The sequence below is a fragment of the Dipodomys ordii genome, unplaced genomic scaffold (assembly GCF_000151885.1).
Source record: "Dipodomys ordii isolate 6190 unplaced genomic scaffold, Dord_2.0 Scaffold28, whole genome shotgun sequence".
In the NCBI taxonomy this organism is placed as follows: Eukaryota; Metazoa; Chordata; class Mammalia; order Rodentia; family Heteromyidae; genus Dipodomys; species Dipodomys ordii.
In genome coordinates, this window is record NW_012267244.1 from 7,974,642 (window position 1) to 7,984,448 (window position 9,807).

The following is a 9,807-nucleotide window of genomic DNA, read 5'->3' on the forward strand; positions in this document are numbered from 1 at the left end:
CCTTCCTAATTTTATTGTCAAGGTGAGGTACAGAATGGGTACAGTTATACAAGTAAGGTAGTAAGCACATTTCTTGTCGAACTTGTTATCCCCTCCCTCGTTTTTCTCCCACTTTCCCTCCAGCCATCACCAAGTTGTACAGATCATTTCCAACGTATTGTCTTGCATGTATCGCTGTTACATCGGTTCCCCCTTGTCCTTTGTCTCACCATTCTGTTGTTCCCCTTCCCTTCCCTACTTCAGATATACAATACCCAGGTTACCAAAATCAAATACAGCGACAACCATAAGAAAAAGAAAAGAAAAAAATAACACAACACACACACACACACAAAGAAATCACATAGTACATTAAAAATAAAAACAGAAAAATCTTTTGTTTCCATGTCTTGGAGTTTATTTTGCTTAGCATCATCTTATATAGTCATATGTACATGGCCATTGAGCTATTCTGCTCATCAGCTAGGGTTATCCTAGACATGTACTAATTATTACAAATGGAAACCATGGGATCTATGTTTCTTTGTGCCAGGCTTACTTCACTTAATATGATTTTTTCCAAGCCTCATTTTCATACTCACCTTTTCCAGGTGAGTATTAAAGCAAATAAGCAAGTGAAAAGTGAGCAATACAAAGCCCCACAAAAGAGCACAGTAAGTCTCTTTTTTAAAGAATCATACTGTGTGCAAGGAAAAAAATAGACATCAACATAGGATTAAGATGTGCTTTAAAGTAAAAATTGCTTTCTTACCAGTCTTGTCAGTCATCTTTCTGGGTTATTTATATGTATTTCATTTTGTGTTAACTACAGCATTATGAGATAGAGAATATAATTTCCTTACTTCACAGATGAGAAGTCTAAGACTACAGCAGCAAGACTCAAAGTAGAGTTTTCAAGCTGGGAATCAAACTCTACTTGAGACCCTTAGGGAATAACACCATTAGGGAATAACAGAATAGTCTCTAGCCATGAAAATATATATATGTTTTTACTTATGTCATGATTATTTCCTTTTTATTTAATAAACAGGTAACAGTACATCCAGGACGAGAGAAAAAATATTAGTTGATATTACAAGTGGTGCTTGAATTATTGGTTAGTTTCATTTTATTTCTTTTCTTTAGTTCAATATTTTCTAACAAAGAGGAGGCAACAATGCTTGATAAGAAATGTACTCATTATCTTGCCCATGTAACTGTAACTCCTTTGTATGGTATTCTCACAATAAAAAATAAAAATAAAATACATAAAATAAAATATTTTCTGATTAATAAAAAATAAAAATAAAATACATAAAATAAAATATTTTCTGATTGTTATCTTATTTTAGGCTTATCCAGAAACAAAGCCCGAGACAAGGATATAAACATAAATATTTGAGGAATTTTGACATTCAAAAATATGTAGAATGGACAAAAGAGAAGCAGACTCCCAAAAAAAGGCAGCCCAAATGTCATGTTATTAAGCAAGTTTCCACTGTGGACCAGAAGGGTTACTCCTTACATATGAGGTTCAGTGCTTTTAAATGAGAAAGCTCAAGTAGATACAGATGAGGTATTAATAGACTATGCTATTACTGTTGTTGCTGTTGGTTTTTTATTGTCCTTGGTATCATGAATAAAATTATACAGTTACTCTCCAGTTGAAAAAGAAAGTGCTATATAAACCAAAAATTATTTCTTATTTCCATATCAGATATGTTTATGTATCTGGTCATCTACTAGGATTCTATTTTCATATAAACTTTCTCTGAAAGGCTAGGAATGTGGCTCAATAGTACAGAACTTACCAAACAAAGGCAAGGACTGGAATCCATGTCCAAGACACACACACACACACACACACACACACACACACACATTTCTCCGGAAGATGGTGGCACATATTTGCAAGGGCTCTGAGAAAGAAAGCTTCCTGAAGTTAATTATAGGGAACTGAATTATTCAAAGCCACAAAGTGCATTGTGAATATCTGAGGAGCCATGGTATGAAGCATTCCCAAACAGATGTGGCTATAGGACTCTTTTTCTAGAGACTCATCATGTTTTCACAAAGCAGAAGTGTTTGATGAGGCATGGCTTAGGAACAAATGCCCCAGTACACCCTGACAGTTCGCTAAGTCATATGGAAGACAAGTGTTTGTCTCTACTAAGACACACAGCCTACAGAAAGAAAACACCTCAATTTTTACAAGAAGATAATTCCCAACTACTTGGGGGGGGGGGAATCACACTGTAGGCAGATTCATCCTTCCACCTGGACATACAGGAAAATGTAGGCCTATATTCCTGCTGAGGAATTCAGATTCCAAAGACCTGCTCATTGTAATTAAATAGGTGTGATTTATTTTTAATGAATAAAATTATAAAGTAAGTGTGATTCATTACAATGAATAACACTACAAAGAATAACTTCAACCAGAGACTCAGTCCTTGGCTCTTTATTTTTATTTTTTTTCCAAGGGAAAGGATATCGTAAATGCTCAAAGTCCTTCACTAAAGAGAGGAGGGGCATAGGTGTTTTAGGAATTAAATAAATCATTCCCATAGGAATCCACTACAGACAGTCATGGAGTTTTCTGTGTAGCTAAATTGATATGGCATTTGACATGGCAGGGGCTTGGTGTACCAATTCCACACATGGAGTAAATAGATTAAATAGAATAATCTGAAGTGTTGAAAATAGATTAAATAGAATAATCTGAAGTATTGATACCTTAATGTTCCAAAGTAATACCCAGCCTACCTTATTTCAAGACTTTTGGGATTTTCAGCCTCATCAAACTTCAGAGACAATCTAAGAAACAAGAAAGAATACAATCTATCAGCATAGGAATGACTTTCTCTTTACCCCATACTCCAAAATTAATTAGAAGAGATCATAGATCTAAATGTAATGCCCAAAACTAAAAAGTCATAGAGGAAACAGAAGAATATTTATGTAATCTTAGATCAGGCAACAATTTCCTGAAAAACTTCAAAGCTAAAAATTGATAAATTGGACTTTGTTAGAATCAGAAACATTTGTTCTTTGGATGACACAGTTAAGAAAATAAAATAGGCAACACATAAATCAGGAGAACATGTTCAATAGCTATATACATACCTGGGATTGGTGGCTCACACCTGTAATCCTAGCTACTAAGGAGGCTAAGATCTGAGGATCTCAGTTCAAAGCCAACCCGGGCATGAAAGTCCATGAGGGAAAAAAGGTGGAGCTGTGGCTCAACGTGGTAAAGCACTAGCCTCAAGTGAAAAATCTCAGGGACAGTGCCCAGGCCCTCAGTTCAAGCCCTAGGACCAACCAAAAGCAAAACAAAACAAAACTATATACACAAAGGAGTTTATCCAGAATATAATCAACTCAACGACTCAATTTAAAAAAAAACACTTACAAATAGAAGATTCGAACAGAAATACTCTTCAAGAAAGATAAACATTTGCTAAGTACATAAAAATCACTAACAATGCAGAAACATAAAAATACTTCCCCTACAGTCTCACACTGACCACACAAACACATTGGTGAAGATATAAAACAACTGCATGGAGCTGGATGCCAGTGTTTCAGGCCTGTCATCCTAGTTACTCAGGAGGCTGAGATCTGAGGATCATGGTTCAAAGTCAGTGAGATTCTTATCTTCAATTAACCACCAAAAAGCCAGAAGTAGAACTGTGCCTCAAGTGATAAAGCACTAGCTTTGAGTAAATAGACAGCCCATAGGCCCTGAGTTCAAATCCCAGGACTAGCATCAAAAAAAAAAGAAAGAAAGAAAAGAAAAGACTCAAAAACAAAAACTGTATGCAATTCTCAGAAAATGCTGATAGAAAGGGTAAAATTATATAATCACTTATAAAACCATGTGGCAATTCCTTAAGATGTTAAAACATAGTCATACAACATGTTTTAACTTTTCTGTTCCTATATTGACTAGTAACCAAGAGAAAGACATATATGAATGATCATAAATTCATTTGGCAAGTTATGTAAAAACTATAAATAAGGGAGGGATAAATAAGTTGTGGTACTTCCATACAATGGAAATACTACTAATAATGTAAAGGAACATACGTGTAACAACACAGAAGATTTTCTAAACCATTATGCTAGGTGAAAAAAAGAAACAGAGCAAAATATTTTTAAGTGCATGCTTTTTCACAGATTTAAATCATTCTAACAGAAATTTCTCTAGTTCTTCCAAGGAACCAGAAGAGCTTGTTATTCATACATAAGCTAGCGTTCCAGCTAATAATCCCAACCCTACAACAAAGTCCCTGAGTCCACCTACTCTTTGACCTATCTCTTGATGGAGCGCTTGCCCATGTCTAAGCTCCTGACCCTCAAGAATCTTTGTTCCAGCTGTCCTGATGTCAACAGCAGCTAATTAACAGGCTATGTCTTATAGTAAAGAAGGTCTGATTTCAGCAAAACAAATGGAACATGCATTCAGTGAAGATCTTTGAGTTCCAGGCACTGTACCAATAATTGGAAACACAGGATGTTCAACCTGGAAGAAGACCTACAAATATATATATATATATATATATATATATATATATATATATATATATTAGAATTTCCTCCAAATACCATTTAAAACAGATTCTGAAAATTTCAGACTATAATTGTCTAACTTCAAAATACACACAGATGTTGGGATTATGTTCTATTTGCAGGGCTTTCACTATTTAAAAAAAGACTTCTATAGCAAATCTGTCTGCCAAATTTGCCTCTCCCTGAGCATTATTTCCAAGAGCTACAATATGCTCATCTTTTTTTCATTTGTATTTTTGACCTTACATGGTGTGTCTCTGCTTGGATTAATTCTTTCAGCAACCTCCAATCTGGTTCCTTTAAATTTGAGATTTCCTCCTCACCAGCAGAGAAAAGGCATTTTGTTAATCTAGGTACTCAACTCCTGCTAATCCACCACACAAAGCCTGAGGCTGGTCCTTCTCACCCCCTGGGAAGCCTGGGGCTCAAGCTCTTTATGTGGACTGCCCTTGGTACACCTTCACCTGAGCAGGTATGCTGCACCTCTGAGAAGAATGAGCAGGCAGTGCCCAAGACAAAATATCAAGTGCTCCCCATTCTTAATTTATGTGCTATGATAAGCAAGACTTAAGAGGTCTCTCGGTCAGTAAGGTTCATTTCATTCTACTATAGTTGTTACTTGTAGTTAGGAAGAAAATAGTTCTACTTTGCATAGCACTTGACAAAGTCTCAAAGTGCCTCTGCACGTATTTCCTTGTTTCATCTTCATCATCCTGCAAGATAGGACTAGAAGGATGAGGCTACAATTTCATTTGAAAAGATAATGTACAGACTGGAGCTGGTAGCCCAAGCAGTCTGGGATCTAAGGATCACAGTTCAAAGCCAGCCCCACCCTGAAAGTCCCTGAGACTCTTATCTCCAATTAACCACCAAAAAAGTGGAAGTGGTAGACTGCTAGCCTTGAGTAAAGGAGCTCAAACACAGCACCAGGCCTTGAGTTAAAGCCCCACTACTGACAAAAATAATTAAAAGATAACTTAGACCCCCAACACTGTATATCAATAATGTTACAAACGTGAGATTGCAGTAAGTTTTGTAAGCTCTTTGAGGCTTGATTTCCTCACCTGGAACAGGGGTGCTGGACCTGTGCAATAGTTTTTAGAGTGACAGATATGGGGCCTAAGAAGCTCACACAGTGCATGATCCACAGAAACATGCAAAGCCTCTTAGCTATAGTGAATGGACATCATCCTCTCTATCTGACAAGCAGGTCCGGTTTGCAAAAGCATAAAGTTCACTTGCAGAACTGGGCCTACATAGCAGCCAAGTTTTCATTCCTTCCATCTGTAGGTTCCCAGTGATGTCTAAGGTCTCCAACGCCCACTAACACATTGTGGTGCCCTGATTTTCCCCACAAATACCGTAGGGTCAGAAGAAATGGAATCAAGATGGGCCAGTCAACCACAGGCAGGCAAGATTATCTCCAGACAATCAGCCTGTCCCACCCAACTGACCACAAATAAAGAGCCCAGTAGGAATTAATTAGAACCTGAGAAGAAACAGGACAGGCATCTCTTTGATGGTTTTTGATAAGGTGTGTGTGTGGTAAATGATAAACAAATCTGGAAGGATTCTGAATGTTAGTATTTACAATTCCCTAAATCCTTATTCAAAGATAGTTATTCTGAATAACTCACAATATGCCTTTTAAATGTATACTAATAAAAATCTATGCTTATCTAGCATCAAGAATTTTTAAATAAGAGAATTCAGGAATAAAAGGATGTTTCCAAACAAAGTATATAAAATATAAAAAGAATATAAATACGCATATACACCCAAAATGGTATGGTTTCTACAAAGAATTCTATCCATTCCAGACCAAAACAAATGCAAAGAATTTTCCAAAACTATCCATTGTATTAACAAATATTGCAAAGGTGGCTCATGCAATACAGTTCTTCCTTATGGACCAAAACAAATCATACCCCCCAAAACAAATTTTACTTGGATGAGTGGAAAACAGAGAAAGACATTAGAAATGTATTTGTTCCTCAAAAAGGATATTTGTTTAAATTACTTTTCTCAACCCAAACTAATTATCACCTTGAAATTCCCTAAAGAATTCTCTGAACTTTGATAATTCAAAGGTACCCTGATTTATTTGCAAATAGACAATGTTCTTCAATTTCAGAAACACCTCCTACAGCCAACCATTTGTCCTGGCTTAAGTGAAGCTTCTCATTTCACACAGTTATAACATATATGACCCTGATGTGTATACTATTTCCTCCATACTGAGACAAAATTAATTTAAAACTAACATTTGGCATTGAGACCAAAACTGAAATCCTTTTATTTCTATTTTCCCCTCTGAATGGGTTTGGAAATGCTCATTTACAAATGCTTTCCCATAGGCTATTATGATAATTAGCTAAAAAGTTCAGAAAAAAAATTACCAGGAAGAACAAAACATTTATTTATTTTATTTCTTTATTTATTTATTGGCAGTCATGGGGCTTGAACTCTGGGCCTGGGTGCTGTCTGAGTTCTTCAGCTCAAGGCTAGTGCTCTACCACTAGAGCCACAGCACCACTTCCAGTTTTTTGGTGGTTAATTGGAGATAAGAGTTGTTAGCATGGGGCTGGGAAGATGGCTCAGTGGTAGAGTGCTTGCCTTGCATGCCTGAGGCCCTGGGTTCGATTCCGCAGCACCACAGCAAAAAGAAAAAAGCTGGAAGTGGCGCTGTGGCTCAAGTGGTAGAGTGGTAGAATGCTAGCCTTGAGCTGAAGAGCTGAGGGACAGCGCCCAGGCCCAGAGTTCAGGCCCCATGACCGGACCCAAAAAAGAAAGAGTTGTTAGCATATCCTCCCCCACCCCCCTCTGGTCCTCAGCTCCACCCACCTGAGCTCCTCCCTACCTTGGAGTTCCTGCCAGATGGCTGGACACTCCCTCTTTGCCCAGACCTACCTGTGAATGCACCTACCTCTAACAAACCTTACAGTAATCTTTCTCCTGTTCCCCCATGCCTCTTCGTGGTCCCCTGGGATGGTCATGGGATTATAACATTAGTTTCATGGACATTCCTGCCCAGGCTAGCTTTGAACCATGAGCCTCAGATCTGACTGCTGAGTAGCTAGGAGTACAGGCGTGAGCCACCAGCACCCAGCCAAAACATTTTTTTAAACTTAATTTTATTTAGATATTATATTAATATTAGATTAATATATTTTTATATTAACATTACATATTAAGTGTTCCTTCATTTAGATATTAAACATTTCCTAAAGAATGAATGTCAGGGTCATATAGCAAAGTAGTCTTTTCTTTTCTGAAATAACAAGTTAACCCTAAACGCTTGCTCAGGCTGAAGATCACTTACACGGCACCTTCATCACTGCAGTGTGAGTTGCCAGTGTCCACTGTTGTCTTTTCACTAAGTGTTTCATCTGCAAGGTCCAGCCAGGTCTGATTCTTAAATTTAATTATGATTCTTTTGGCCCAGAAGAGAATGCAGGGAATTCCATCAATGGAGACATTAACCGGGTTATGATGGCTGAAAGCATTCCAACGTTGTTTTTCTAAGTGTCCGTCTTTGCTCAGATTGTAGTTAGGAGCCTAGTTAACCAAATAAAAGAAAGTTAAAAGATGATCTTCTTTGTTGTCCACAGTAGAAAAGTCTTCCTAATTCTAAGGGTCTAATATGTATCCTGTAATGATGTACAAAGAGATTGTGTATTTATTAAAATCCAATAAATGTACAGCACAAGAAACAAGAAGTGAACCAGTTTCTCTTATACAAAATACTGTCAGATAAAAGAAAAATTATTTAAGAGGAGCAGCAATCCAAGCTCACCAATAATGAAACATATGTTCTTACTATAGTGATTCTATCTGAAAAACTATAAAAACCAGTTATTATAATCAAACTAGAAAAGAGCAAGTAAAATTAAGCACTTTAAGCACTAAAAATTATCACTATAAATTTCTCTACCCAAAGTTTGAGCAAGAATGTTAATTATTAATAGATTATTCATATTTTCATAATAGCTCTGACATAATGGATAAGTGTTTGCATTTTTTAAGGGCAGATTACAAACTAATTTCATAACATATCCTACCTGTGTGATAGGTATTATTGTGAAATTCTGGTCTGGTTTCATATCTCCATTTTTCTGTTGATCTGTCAAATAATTAATGACATGAGTACCAAGTCTAAATGTCACCAATTTTCTACTGTAATTGAATAAAAACATTGTGAAATATATCAGCATTGAACTTATTTGGGGTCATAGTTTAGAAAACACTAGTTTAAATGCTTTTCACATGAGGGATATCTATATATAAACACTACTGGTCAGGAAATAGTTCACCAAATAAATCTTTATTCCCTGCCCCTAAGAAACCATTAGGGCAATTACAGGTCTTACCACTCACAACCACTTCTTTATTTGAAGATGTTTGAGAACTGAAATAGAAAAAAGAAAGAAAGAAAGTTAATGCTGGGAAAATATCTAAAATTCAGATTTTACATGAATTTAAAAATATTTTGGATATTTAAAAAATACTGGATATTTAAAAATATCCAAGCACCAGTGACTCACACCTATAAACAGAAACTACAATCTAACTAAGGATCGCAGTTCAAAGCCAGCTCAGGCAGGAAAGTTCATGAGAATCTTATTTCCAATTAACCACCAAAAAGCTAGAAGTGTAGTTGTGAACTCACGTGGTAGAGCACCAGCTTTGAATAAAAAAGCTAAGGGACCACACCCAGATGCTAACTTCAAGCCCCAGTGCCAGCATTATAAAAAAAAAAAAAGATGATGATGAAATATGTGTGTGTGTGTGTGTGTGTGTGTGCATATTCATCTTACTGCATCTCAGAGAGGAGGAGCAGAGCCATAACCTCTCAAAACTGCTCATATTAATAATGATTTGAAGGTTCATCATGGCCCTACCTAGAACAAAAAAACACATTCCTGCCATTATACTCAGTAAGTCCCCAGCTCATTCCTCATTTTTTCTCTCTCTCTCTGCTCCAGATATATGGCATTCATTTCTTGTTTCATTGTCCCTTCTTCCTAAAAAGAATGTCAAAGCTGGGCACCATTGGCTCACACCTGTAATCCTAGCTACTCAGAAAGCTGAGATCTGAGGATCTCAGTTCAAGGCCAGCCTAGGCAGGAAATCCTTGAGACTCTTACTTCCAATTGAATACCAGAAAACAGAAGTGGTGCTATGGCTCAAAGTGATAGAGTGCTAGCCTTGACCAAAGAGCTCAGGCACAGTGCCTGTGCCCAGGTACAGGCA

At 36.8% G+C, this 9,807-nt stretch overlaps 1 protein-coding gene across 1 annotated transcript in view; it reads right to left on the reverse strand.

Moving 5' to 3' along the window:
- The window catches only part of Atp6ap1l (ATPase, H+ transporting, lysosomal accessory protein 1-like), a 16,892-nt gene that overhangs the window by 5,156 nt on the left and 1,929 nt on the right, over positions 1–9,807 (reverse strand). Inside the window, exons 2-5 of the mRNA XM_013015851.1 lie at positions 8,925–8,962; positions 8,616–8,677; positions 7,877–8,112; positions 2,746–2,796 (exon numbers count right to left, since the gene is read on the reverse strand). Of these exons, the coding sequence (XP_012871305.1) occupies positions 2,746–2,796; positions 7,877–8,112; positions 8,616–8,677; positions 8,925–8,962 (387 nt within the window). The remainder of the gene's footprint in view (positions 1–2,745; positions 2,797–7,876; positions 8,113–8,615; positions 8,678–8,924; positions 8,963–9,807) is intronic.